The 11,927-nt window shown below is 52.2% G+C and overlaps 1 protein-coding gene across 1 annotated transcript; it reads right to left on the bottom strand.

Moving 5' to 3' along the window:
- Nucleotides 1-4,727: 4,727 nt before the first annotated feature.
- On the bottom strand, nt 4,728-11,365 carry DAO (D-amino acid oxidase; the record flags this gene model as incomplete). The annotated part of the gene is made up of 10 exons (XM_080355494.1): nt 4,728-4,850; nt 6,313-6,411; nt 7,066-7,183; nt 8,647-8,729; nt 9,170-9,274; nt 9,733-9,787; nt 10,019-10,084; nt 10,482-10,558; nt 10,952-11,066; nt 11,172-11,365. The coding sequence occupies 10 exons, from the start codon at nt 11,363-11,365 to the stop codon at nt 4,728-4,730; spliced, it is 1,035 nt and encodes a 344-aa protein (XP_080211620.1).
- Between the last annotated feature and the right edge of the window lie 562 nt (nt 11,366-11,927).

Here is an 11,927-nt window from a genome sequence, read left to right as displayed (position 1 = left end):
CCTGCTCTTGTCAGAGAACTCAGGTGTGGATGTTTGTCTTGTTTGTCAGAAATCTGTGGCTTTGCAGGAAGTCAGTTTCCAGAGGCTGTGGATGGGTGGAGAGGAAATGCATCAGGGAGCTGAGATGTGGCTCATTGTGTCTCTGTTTATTTTCAGGATTCCAGACTATGGGGACACAAGCAGATGTAAGTGAGATGGGCTAAATGCTAATCCCTAGGCTGCGGGAAGCAATACATTTTTATAGAGCGTGTGGTCGGTTGTCTCACGTAAACATAGGTAAATGTGCAACCAGGTTTTGCACAATAGGATATTTAAAGTATTCTGGGAATGAGGCCCCTTTTTTCTGTGGGGCGGGAGCAGGTGACTGAGTCCGTGTTTGGGTGCAAAACAAACGGGCACAGCTGGGGTTCAGCTTTCCCAGAGGGTTTCACAGCACTGCAGCGCAGTCTCGTGCTCTGAGATGCGTTAGGCTGTTTGCTTATAGCACTGAAGGAACATGAGAAGTGGGTAATTCCTTAGAGAAATGGAGGAAACCCAGACTAGTAAAAAAAGGCCTAAGAGGTTATTGATATTGTGTGTGTGTGGATCTCCTGCTGAGAAAAGTCAAAGTTTGACAAGGCACCAAAATGTCCCTTTGCTCACCACGCGATGGTGGTGACGGCAACGAAAGGCTCCGGGAGCAGTTGGGCTAAAGAGGGAAACTTGTCCCAGTAAGGGGAAAAAGCCGCTCAGCTGACAGGGATCCCACTTTCCACGGTGGATCCTGGATGGGTTTAGATCTGATAGGAGACCGGTGAGCTGGAAAGACCTGCTTTGCCTTTGTGTCGGATGGTCTGGTCACCTTCTGGTGGCGGAAGAGGGCTTCCTCCCACTGGTGACGGCACTTGGGAACGTGCTGGTCCACGCGTGACTGGGGCACGTCCAGCTGCTCCGTGTCCCTGGCCGTGTGGCTTTGCGTGAGCTGTGTTTGCAGTGAACACCCCAAACCCGGGTGGTCCCCGGGGAATCCTGCGGTAGAGGGGAGGAATCCGAAGTGCGTGACATCCGCGCCCGGAGGATTCCACCTGCCAGCCCCCTGCCAAGTTTGTCTGTTATTAAAGCTCCTTTCGTTAAATTTCTGCTTTTCCAGTGTTAATGTTCACATATCGCTTCAGGGTTTTGAGTCAATATTCAACAGTTTGAAAGGAAAGCGGGCATTCAGAGTGGAGCATATGGATGTCCTGAATTTGTAGATCCCTATACTTCAGATAAAATATTTACTAGGTAAAGATTTATAGATAATGCAAAACCTTTTGCTGCTGTTGAGTAGTTCAGTTTTAACCTGTGACATTTACAGTATTAAAAAAAAAATGAAGGCATTTTTACTTTTTATGAATTCTGCATTGAAAATATATTTAAGGATATAAATGCCAAGACTGGCGGGTCCTGCTGAAGCATCTTCACACTCTGGAGCGTGATTGGGGTGCGGGAGAAGCTCCCAGGGATGGTCCATGGGCTTTGGATCAGCTGGATGGAGAAGCCAGGGAAGAAGGAGAAACTGAAGTTCAGGTTTTGCAGGTCTTAACGTATTATTAATAACACAAGGACTTCTTAGATTGTTCACTGAAAAACTGAAGAATGTTCAGGTTGATACACAATAGCCTATAAATAATCACGAGTCATATTTTGTTAATATGGCAACACCGTTGATGTATATAATAAGCTTCCAAAGATTGTTTTACACACTGTCGAGTATTTTTCACTGATGAAGGAATTAATATAGCATTTAAAAAATTAAAGTGAGATAATTTTGAATTAAAATCGAGAGCAAACAATTGTGGGGTTCAGAGATTTACTAACTGTCCAATATATTAATGTGCAAAGCTGTTGTGGGACAAATAATTCTCCAAGTGTGCTTTGATGGAATGATTTATTATTCCTAAATGCTTGCCGAAAGAACATTGAATGTTTTCCTGTGTTTGAATGTACAGTTTCTAAGCTGGATACATTTTAATGTTTAAAAACTTTGTGTATATCAAGCTTGTTGTAAAATACTCCTTTTGTTCCTATGTTACTGATGCAACACTGGATAGTTTAATTCCACACTAGATATTTTATGTTAAACAAATAAATAGTTTTTTCAATATAAATGCTCTTGGCTGTTCTAGGGGACCCTTATGAAGGGTCACTTTACTATTTTTTGGTGTGTTCAGAGATTTGGGGTACACGCTGCTCTGTGGGATCTGCCGGGGCCCAGCGCTTTGCAGATCCAACCCATTTTGTGTGTGTTTTGTGCATATGGGCATAATGAAGAGGCTCAGTGTGTGTCGGTGCTTCGGGGCAGGGAGGGTTCCATCCATTTATTTACCTATCTCATAGTTATAAAACAGAATGAAGCGCATTACCCTGACTGTAGCCCTTACCCTTTAAATGATATTCTTACTTTTGATGTCCAGTGATTTACAAACCTATGGCTGTTTGTGTCCGAGTCAAAATGACTAAGGAGCTGCAAATACTTTGCATGCCAACATGTGTGTTCTCGTCTGTCTTCCTTCTCCCAGCGTGTGCAGCCACTGACAGTCCCCAGGGAGATGTGGAGTGATGATTCTGGGGTGTTGCTGTGGAATTTGCATTTGGGGCCCCATCTGTGCCCCCACGGAGAAAGCAGCACGCAAGAGGTATTTGAATATTACCTTTATTGTGTGCACGTATTAACTCTTGGCCTTCTAGCAAATAAGCAAAATTAGGCTGCAAATAAAATGATGATTTCTGTTTGATTTCCAAAAGGCCGGGTCAGATCCCAGGACAGCTGCTCCTACCGGCTTTAAGATCAGCAGAATCAATTACAAGCTGTGCACGGATTTGTTACAGCCCCGCTCACCGGGTGATTTTGGATCTACAGCAGCGCAAACGGGAGGAGAATCTGGTCCTTAATATCCCATTTGGAATAAGTGAAACAGAGCAGGTGCTGTTTCACTGTGTGGCATCTACTGATGCGGTATCACAGACCATTTGCTTTAGCATTCATCAATGGTAAATTTTCTCTAGCTATTGTTTTCTTTTTTCTACTCTTTTGTTGCTCATGGATCAGGTGAGCTGCCACATCAAGTGGGAAACCCTTTTGAGAGACAGACTGGATGTGACGGCGGCTCCTCGTTTTCTCATCGCTGCCATCGACTGCAGATTGTTCCCTTGGACTCAAGTGCCATAGACATGAGAATTCCCATGCGATGTCCCTTTGCCGGCGCTGCAGGTGTCACCGCGGAGGCAAACACAACCCCCTGCGCCTTTACAGAAGTGGGGGAGGACGGGAAGGGGACGGGGCAGCAGCTGCTGAGAAATTCCAGCCCTTATGGTGAGAGTCACCATTGCTGCTTTTGTAAAAGGGCAGACACTTAGCAGACGCTCTCAGCACAGCTCATCAGAGTTTCTCTCTTCCGTGGTAGAACTGGAGCAGGATGAAAGGAGACGGGTCCTTGGACAGGGAACAGTGCTGGTGCCAGGCTGAGCCCAGGCAATGTGCGCTTTAATGGGGCTGGTTTAAATTCAGGTGCTTGGGAGGGAACAGGACCCAGCGGCACCGCAGCATCTCGTGCACCAGATGCAGCTGCCTGGTACATCCCAAACCAGGCTGGGGAGCTGTTTCTGGCGCATGGAGTCTGACAGACAGAGAAGCTGCATCCAGATGAGTAAGAAACAGTTGGTTTATCTGCGAGGAGAGCGAGCCAGGCACTGTGTGCTGGGCTTGGGACAAAACCAGCCTTTGCATTTGAGGTTAATGCTTCTTGATCATTCACTACTTTGTGATTTTTAAAAAAAAATATTATTATTTACCTGGCATAGAAAAAATCAGCCAAACTGTATCTTCAGAACGCTGTGTTGGGTCCCCAGCAGTGGCACTGAACACTCCTGAGATATCACAGCCCCCGGGAGCTGTCCCCAGGTCCTTTGGGGGGCACAGCCACCCCGAGGCAGCTCCTCTGGGAGCCGCTGCTCCAGCCCTGTCGCACGGAAATGAGAAACTGGAGGGCCCGTGGGAGTTTTAGGGACAAGAACAGCTATTTTGCATGTCCTCTCTGCTATATATAGAGTCTGGCAAGTACACAGGGCTGGAACATGTTGCTTTTGTTGCTAAAAACATCATTTGGAAAGCCCATTTTAGGCGACGGCTGCTGTCTAGTGCCAGATACACTAACCAGGTGCTGCAGACCCATGCTCTGTCCTGACATGAACGTAAGAAAAGCCATTGTAACTGCAGCACGTGCTTTTGGAGCTGTTGTTACTGCCCTGGGAGCTTCAGAGCTTCTTCCTACTAAGGAGCTTTTGCCTCCTGGGGGGAAGCTTGCGAATCTAATTACACACTGGGTGTCAGAGCAGCCAGCGAAGTCCTCAGGTGGCACCGGCTCCGTTTCAGATCCTGCCCCATCGTGCAGATGAACTGCAGGACTGTCGAGGTCGCAGCTGAACCCTGCCTGCCCTTTGCAGACTGATCCCCAGGACAGAAGTGCGCTTGGTCGGAGATAATTAGTCCATTTTTTAAAGCACTTCCTTTGGGGAGGTGGAGGGAAATAGGGTGTCTGGCAAACGGCAGTGACAGAACTGGCAGCGACCTGAAAACGAGACGCTACGCACGGGTGTTGGAGCTGGCGGGAAGGTTGAATGACCCACGTGTGTCGCTGTGTTATTCGCATCCTCCTGCTGTGATTTCCGAGCTGCTGCTGTCACAGGATCCCTGGGCAGCGGGCGCCTCACAAGCGGGGCTGGGCCAGGCGCTGCTCCTGCAGGATGCTGCCGAAGAGCCGGGCTGCTGCCATGGCACAGCCCCAGTGGATGGTGATCCCGAACCCGCCGTGGCCATAGTTGTGTATCACCTGGGGGAGAAGAGAAGGGGCTGGTGCCAGGAAAGCTGCAGCGGAGCCCTCCAGGCAGCGAGGAGCCACAACAGCAGCTGGGGACGTCCTCAGTGTCTCCAGGTTGAGCCACGATCGGGGAGCTCAGCTCAGTGACCTGCTGCTCTGTCTCTCCCTCCAAAGGCCACTGGAGATGCAGCAGAAACACTCTGAGGTTCATCCTCTGCCTGCCCAGCCACCCCGAAACGCAGCGGCCGTGTTCCTCAGAGCACAACACGTTATGTTCCCCTTGGGTTTGTTAAATCACTTCAGCGGGAGCCCTGCCTCAGCACTGGGATCAATAGCTACACCTCTCCGTGCCAAGGCAGCGCAGATACAGTGCTGATAACAGAACAGAGCAAGCCAAAAATTAATTCAAATACAGCATCGCTTTGAACTGTGCTCTGGACTTGGCCTAAATACACCGTTTTCTTTCCAAGACTCTCCAGCTAAAAATTGAGTATATTTTCATTACATTTAATTACATGTTGCAGTCATCATCTCCTTTGGCGCTTTAATCTCTTCTTTCAAGCTGTACAGAGACATATGCACACAATCAAACTGAGGATTCCCTCTGCAGCTCTGCTGCCGAGCATTCAGGTGACAGCACTGATGAGGGACGTGGTCCTACACCAAAAGCTGCTGTGCGGAGGTCCAAGAATAGGTGGCACGCTTTAACTATGCTGTCCCCACTCCCTTTTCTCTTAAAAGATATCTAGCAGTGTAAGGCAACTTAAAGAGCTGCTGTGCTGGGGAAGTTTTACACTAGACACCCAGCTTTACCTACACAGAGGGATTTTGCAGAGCCCCACGGCAGCTACAGCCCCACCAGCATCTCTCTGCGCCTTCACCGTGTTTCATTTCGTGCTGCTGCTGTGTTTTGAACGGGAAGAAAGCTCGAGAAATCCAATCTTTTGCACTAACAACCTGGTGTCAGTGCTGGAGGCCCTGAGCGTTTTATCAAAAGCTGTGTATTGGGTTTTATTAAAAGGAGATATGAAGCTTGCGTGTACAAGGGCTGTAAAGCTATTGGCTTTGAGCAGAAAACCACGCTCCTTAAACGCTGACACCGAAACATGGTTTACATGTGCCTCATGTGGTTCTGGCAGCAGCAGAGCCTGTGCAGAGCCAAAGTTTTTCTCCCATTTGAGTTTTTTTGGCCTCTATTAAGGACTAAGCTCCAGCTGCAGGTTTTCCTTCGGCAGGAGCATTCCCTGCCCACTCTCCCTATAAAAATCCATCAAAACTTATTATCTTTGACGCTCATCTCTGGCACTGGGCTGAAACATCTCAGGTTCACAGAGAGGAGCCGGGGCAAGGACCGATGGGTGTGGGGCTGAAGAGCAACAGCGTTGCTGGATGTTGGTGCTGTGCTGCCCAGGTCGCAGTGACAAATGCACAATTAACATGGGGGTTAACGGCCCTGGGGGGCCGAGCGCGGTACCTCTGCCTGGCCGTGCCCGTGGCGGAGGGTCTCCCGCTCCAAGCGAACCCGGGGACGCGCTGGTCTCAAGCCGCTCCACTCCTCCACGATCTTTGCTTTCTGAAAGCAAAAGCCCGTCAACACCTGCACCACATTTCTCCGAATTACAGCACCAAAACTCCTGGCACTAAGTAATCCATAAGTTGGGGGCTCTTGCAATGAGCAGGGACAGAAGCTGCTGCACCGGCTCCTGCGATGCTGCAAGAGGCAACTGGACAGAACCATCTGGGATCACCAAAGGGACCTTCAGAGCTCACCCAGTGCCACCCCTGCCATGACAGGGACATCTGCACCAGCTCAGGGTGCTCAGAGCCCCGTCCAGCCTGGCCTGGGATGTCTCCAGGGATGGTTCATCCACCACCTCTCTGGCCAACCTGGCCCAGGCTCTCACCACCCTCAGGGCAACAATTTCTTCCCCATGTCCAGCCTGAATCTCCTCTCCTTTAGTTCAAAACCATCACCCCTTGTCCTATCACAACAAGCCCTGCTGAAAAGTCTGTCCCCATCTTTCTTATCGGCCCCTTTTAAGTCTGGAAAGGCTCCTCTGGGCCCTCTCCAACAGGTCCATGTCTGTCCTGTGCTGAGGACCCCGGGGCTGGATGCAATACTCAATATATGACCATCACTCATGTAAAGTTTCCAATTTTGCAGTTTGTCCTCAGTGCCCACCCCTGTGGCCTCCCCATGTCCCCCTCCCGGGGTCGGGTCACCCACCTGCAGCGCAGGGAGCAGCCGGCAGCAGCTCTCCCAGATGGTTTTGTGGTCCTGGGCGCTGTTTTCTTCATTCCAGTTTCCATGCTGGTAGATCCCACCCAAGACTGTCAACTCACTCCTGCACCAAAAGCCAAAGGAGATAAGTGGCGGTGAGTGTCCCCAGCTGTCCTTTGCTGGGCCATCACGCGGAGGGACTCTGCGCATCTGTGATTTATGGATTCTCTTACATCCTGAGCCTGCAATGTATTCCTGCTGGAAAAGCTCTCATGCCAAGCAAGAGAGCAGTGCCTGCTCACGAGCGAGTCATTCATTAAATACTATCAGCACCCAAAACGCCTTTCCCTGAGCAAAACAAACAGTTAATTTATCCTTCTGTCAGACAGCTCTGCTCCTGCCTGGCTGGGGAAGCGTTGGAAGGGATGGGATGGGATGGGATGGGATGGGATGGGATGGGATGTCTGTGGCGGAGCACAACGGGACAGATTGCTGCCGCTCTGAAGCTCTGCGGGTTAACAGAGAAGAGACGGGGTACGGCTAGGGAGCTGGGGACATCTGTACCTGCTGTGACCTTTGAAAACCTTGTGTGAGCCCCGGGCAGCACAAAGACAAGAGGGGAGCAGGGGGGAGCCCCTGGGGCCGAGCTCTCTGGTGTGGAAGAGACGTGCTCTGCTTGACCCAGCTGCATCCCCACAGCTCCAGCTCAAACAAACACAGGGAGAGGAATTCACACGGGACCGTGATCAGAAATTGCTTGGAATACTTTGCCTGGGGGCTGTGAGCATCCAAAGTTCCTATTTACACAACGGCTTATTGCCTAATCCTGAAATATTCGCACAATAGGAAGCGCCAGGAACGCAGCATTCGAGTTACAGCTTAAAAACCCCTTTCCGTTGCCAAAGCGGGGTAGACGGCTGCTCTCAGCAGGAAACAGAGGCGGGATGAACAGCAGACGTATTTATTTATCCTGCAGTTTATCTCCCTGGGTACACGCAAGAAAGCTGCTGGTGGGAAGCAGGCGGAACAGACAAGGTAGGAACTGGAAGCCGGGCTCTGAACGGGCACCACCACTCGCTGAGCTTGGGGGACGGTCCTTTTGGGGCCAGGATCTCAACTGAGCCCTTCTCACCCCTATGGGGACACAGAAATAAGGTTTTCCTCTGAGATTCCTCCTGGGTTCCCTTAGGGAGGTGATATGGACCCTGTGTGGGCGCTGAACTGGGTGGGATGTCCTCAGGAGATGTGTCACCAGCAGCCGCAGCACTGCTCAGGATAACGGCGCGGAAAGGCTGAGCTTTCAGGGTAGGCTTTTAATGAAGTAAAAAGGATTCCTGCCACTGGTTTTAATGGACCAGAAGAGCCTTTCGTCACGATGAGCTGCTGTACAGCAGTTTTGTCAACACCATGGACAAAAGAACCAATTATAAAGGTGAAAACAAAGGATCTCCCCCAAAGTACCTGCCCCACTCTCAGTGTTTGGCTCTTTGGAGGACCTGGCTAGGATTGGCATTTTGCTTTGGTGCGATTATTTCTTGGAAAAGGACAGGACTGGGGACATTGAAGCCCCGTGTTGCTGGCACCTACCCTGGTATGATGTACGGTGAGTTGTAGATCCCAGATTCGATGTCATGAGTGATGATGAAATGCTTCACCCATGGGGCCAGGACCTGGGAGACGAAGGGCAGAGGGTCAGGGACAGCGGGAGAGCCGGGTCCGTGGCTTTGGGGGGTGGCGGGACGAACATGGGCAGCTTGGCAGCCACGGGGTCTGCATGGGGTGTCCTTCCTTCTGCATCAGCTCCATGGACATCCTCTTTTCCAAGGATTTTATGTCTTTTTATTATCAGCATTATGCCTCTGGCCTCCTCCCACCTTCATTTGATGAAAAACCGGGCTGGAGGCTCAGGGCATCCCCACGGCTGGACCAGTAACCGGATCCAGGTTTTCTGCTCCGGCCTCCATGCACAGGAGGGTTTTACGTGACCAACACTTGCTGGGAATCAGGACCTGATCCCAGTGTGGGTCCAGCCCACAATCCCATGATTTGCCCCAGAGGGCACAGGTGCACTGGAACAAGGAGGGAACACACGGGCCCCGCACCCCCTCACCTTTATGACCTGTCCACGGCCGGGCTGGAGCTCCGAGTCGGGCTGCAGCTCCCCCGCGCGCACCCCCGTGCAGTTGATCACAACATCCACACCCTGGGCAAACAGCTACGAAGAGACAGAGACAAGGGCTGAGCAGCACGGGCAGCGACGCTGCCCCCGGGGCACGAGATTCCTGCATCAGAGCCGAGCCAAGTCCCGCTCCAACCATCTGGTGATGAATAAACCATCAGGGCTGGATCCCAGGCACAGCCCCCCCAGCACAGCTCCCGCTGAGACCCCACGTCTGCAGTAAGGAGAATATTTGCAATTTAAGGGAAAGCTGTACTGCCGATGCTTGGCTGCATGTTTGCTCAGCGCCAGCAAAACGCGCTACCTCATCCCCTCTCGGCCATCTCGTGACACCCAAGAGCCTTTATGTTTCCCGGTAGAATTTGTCCGGTGTACTCTTGCTGCTGGCCCTGTCCTGGCTATGCCAAGGGACACCCACACGCTTGCTGCATGTTTCTTCTCCACATCAGGACGGGGCTGTGCCTGCTCTGCTCCAGCTCCACATCGCCACTCACCTCCTGGAAAGATTCCACCTTCTTATGGAAAAACTTCACTCCTCTCTGTGTTAGCCTGGGAAGAACAAGTTCATTTCTTACCAGTAAATTAAAAACAAACGTACCATTCAAATTATCACCTGTAATTGACACCCAGAGTGGGTACAGCTTGGTGCTCCTTATAAACAGCCGTGGTTTTCTCAGTGGGCCCTAATGACCTCCAGCCTTTAGCTCATCCACACCCGCCTCTCATGTCCTGCCAGCCAGAGCAATGGGCACCGGCACAGCCCGGCGGCTCCGCACTCACCGGTTGCTCAGCCACGGCAGGTACCGCCTGCCCTCCAGCACCATCGCCGTGTTGAACCAGCCGTAGCTGAAAGCAGAACAAGGAGCCATAAGGACCCGCAGCAGCTCTGCAGAACCATCCACCTCCACCCCAGCGCTCCTGACGGCCGCTGCAGCTCTGGGATCCCAATTCCCCCTTGCACAACAAGTGCAGGATTCTTTTTTTTTCCCCTGTTTACAGCATAAAACACCTTCTGCTGGTTTCCTTCCCCCAGTTTGACAGTATCTGGTGAAGTAAGAGAGGAGCTGGGATGGTTTCCATGCTAGGCTGCTGGTTTTTTGGCTTGCTTGAGGTGTCTCCTACTCATTTTTAAGGCAAGCAAGGCCACCTCTGTGCCCACAGTTGGTCACCCTCGCCACCCCTCGACAAGGAGGTGCCTGGGGGAAAGCACATCAGTGACCCTCTGCAAAACACTGAGAAATACCTGTAACCAGGGAAGAGTTCCAGCTCTTTTGGTGTCAAGTTCCTGAATCCCAGGACAATGTTCTTCCAAGATGGGTCCTGCAACAGGGAAAAAGGTCTGAGCTCATTAATGAACCCAAATCACTGTACCAGCGTGGGACAGCAGCTGGGGAGGGGGACACAGCCTACCCTAAAGGTGTGTGGGCAGGTATAGCATAATTGGGGTAGGAAAAGACATAAAAGATCTTAAAGATCAAGTCCAGCCGCAGCACACCATGGCCGGAGAGGCTCTGCCAGGGTTCAGCCCTTGTTTTGTACTGACATTGCATAGGGGGCACAGAAAACACCGTGTCCTGGGCACACTGTCACAAGACAAACTTGGAAGGGTTTGGAAGCATTCAGGGCATCGTCTGGGAAGGAGCACAGCCCTTCCGCCCCTGGGCAGCCCGCGAGCTGGAGCCCGTCCCAGCCCTGGCTGCCACTGCTCCTTACCGGCACCGGCTGCACGAACAGGTTGTAGCCAGAAATGAGGAAAAGTCCCATTTCTGTCGCTGCTGGTGAGCCCAGGTGTCCGAGGAGATAATCAAACGTCTCTTTGTTCCAGACCCTGCGATGAAAACAGGAGAGCAGTGGTGCTGCCAGCCCCATGGAGCTGTGCCCAGGCAGCTCAGCCCCAGGGGGACATGGCACCATCCTCCTCCTCCTCACTCACGTCTCCTGCAGGTCACCACGGTCGCTCAGGTAGGGCTGCCACAAGCCGGCTGCCCCGTCGCTGGTGGTGTGGGGTGTGTAGCGGTCTGCGTAGATCTCCACGTGCAGGGCGGGCAGCAGGCTGTGGAACTGCTCGTGGATGCACAGGGCGGTGGAGAGGCCCATCACCCCGGCCCCGATGACGGCCACGCGCATGACTCTGAAATCACGAATGAGCGGGGCGTAGTTGGCTATGGGGCAGGGGAACGATCCCCATTGCTCACAGCAGCATCCTTGGCTCTTCCCTTCAGTGTTTTGTAACCACAATAAAGCTGTGGCTCAGCTGCCCACGACCGCACTCCCCTGCCCAGCAGAAAGAGCTGCGGTTCCTGGGTGCCTCCATCACCATCCTCCTCTTCCTCCCATCAGCCGGGCCCCTCACTCCCCTGTCTCTTCCCTCTTTATGGAGCTTTCATAGAACCCCAGCCTGATTGGGGTTGAAGGGACCTCTGGAGACCCCACAGTTCAAGGGTCACCAGACCAGATTGCACAGGGTCATGTCCAGATGGGTTTGAGTGTCTCCAGATAAGGGGACTCCACACCTGCTCTGGGCAGCCTGTTTTCCTGCCGGGCAGCCTGGAAAAAGCCCTGTGGTCACTGTCTGGGCAGGGAGCAACCACGGAGCAGGGGGAGGAAGGGCTGGGGTACAGCAGTGTGGGTCTCCTTGGCCTGGGGTACGGCCCTGGGTGCTCAGCTGCTGGTGCATGGGTACGGAGAG

The sequence above is a fragment of the Nesoenas mayeri genome (assembly GCF_963082525.1).
Source record: "Nesoenas mayeri genome assembly, chromosome: 17".
In the NCBI taxonomy this organism is placed as follows: domain Eukaryota; kingdom Metazoa; phylum Chordata; class Aves; order Columbiformes; family Columbidae; genus Nesoenas; species Nesoenas mayeri.
The sequence above is the reverse complement of the archived record's forward strand: the minus strand, read 5'-3'. Positions and strand labels throughout refer to the sequence as shown.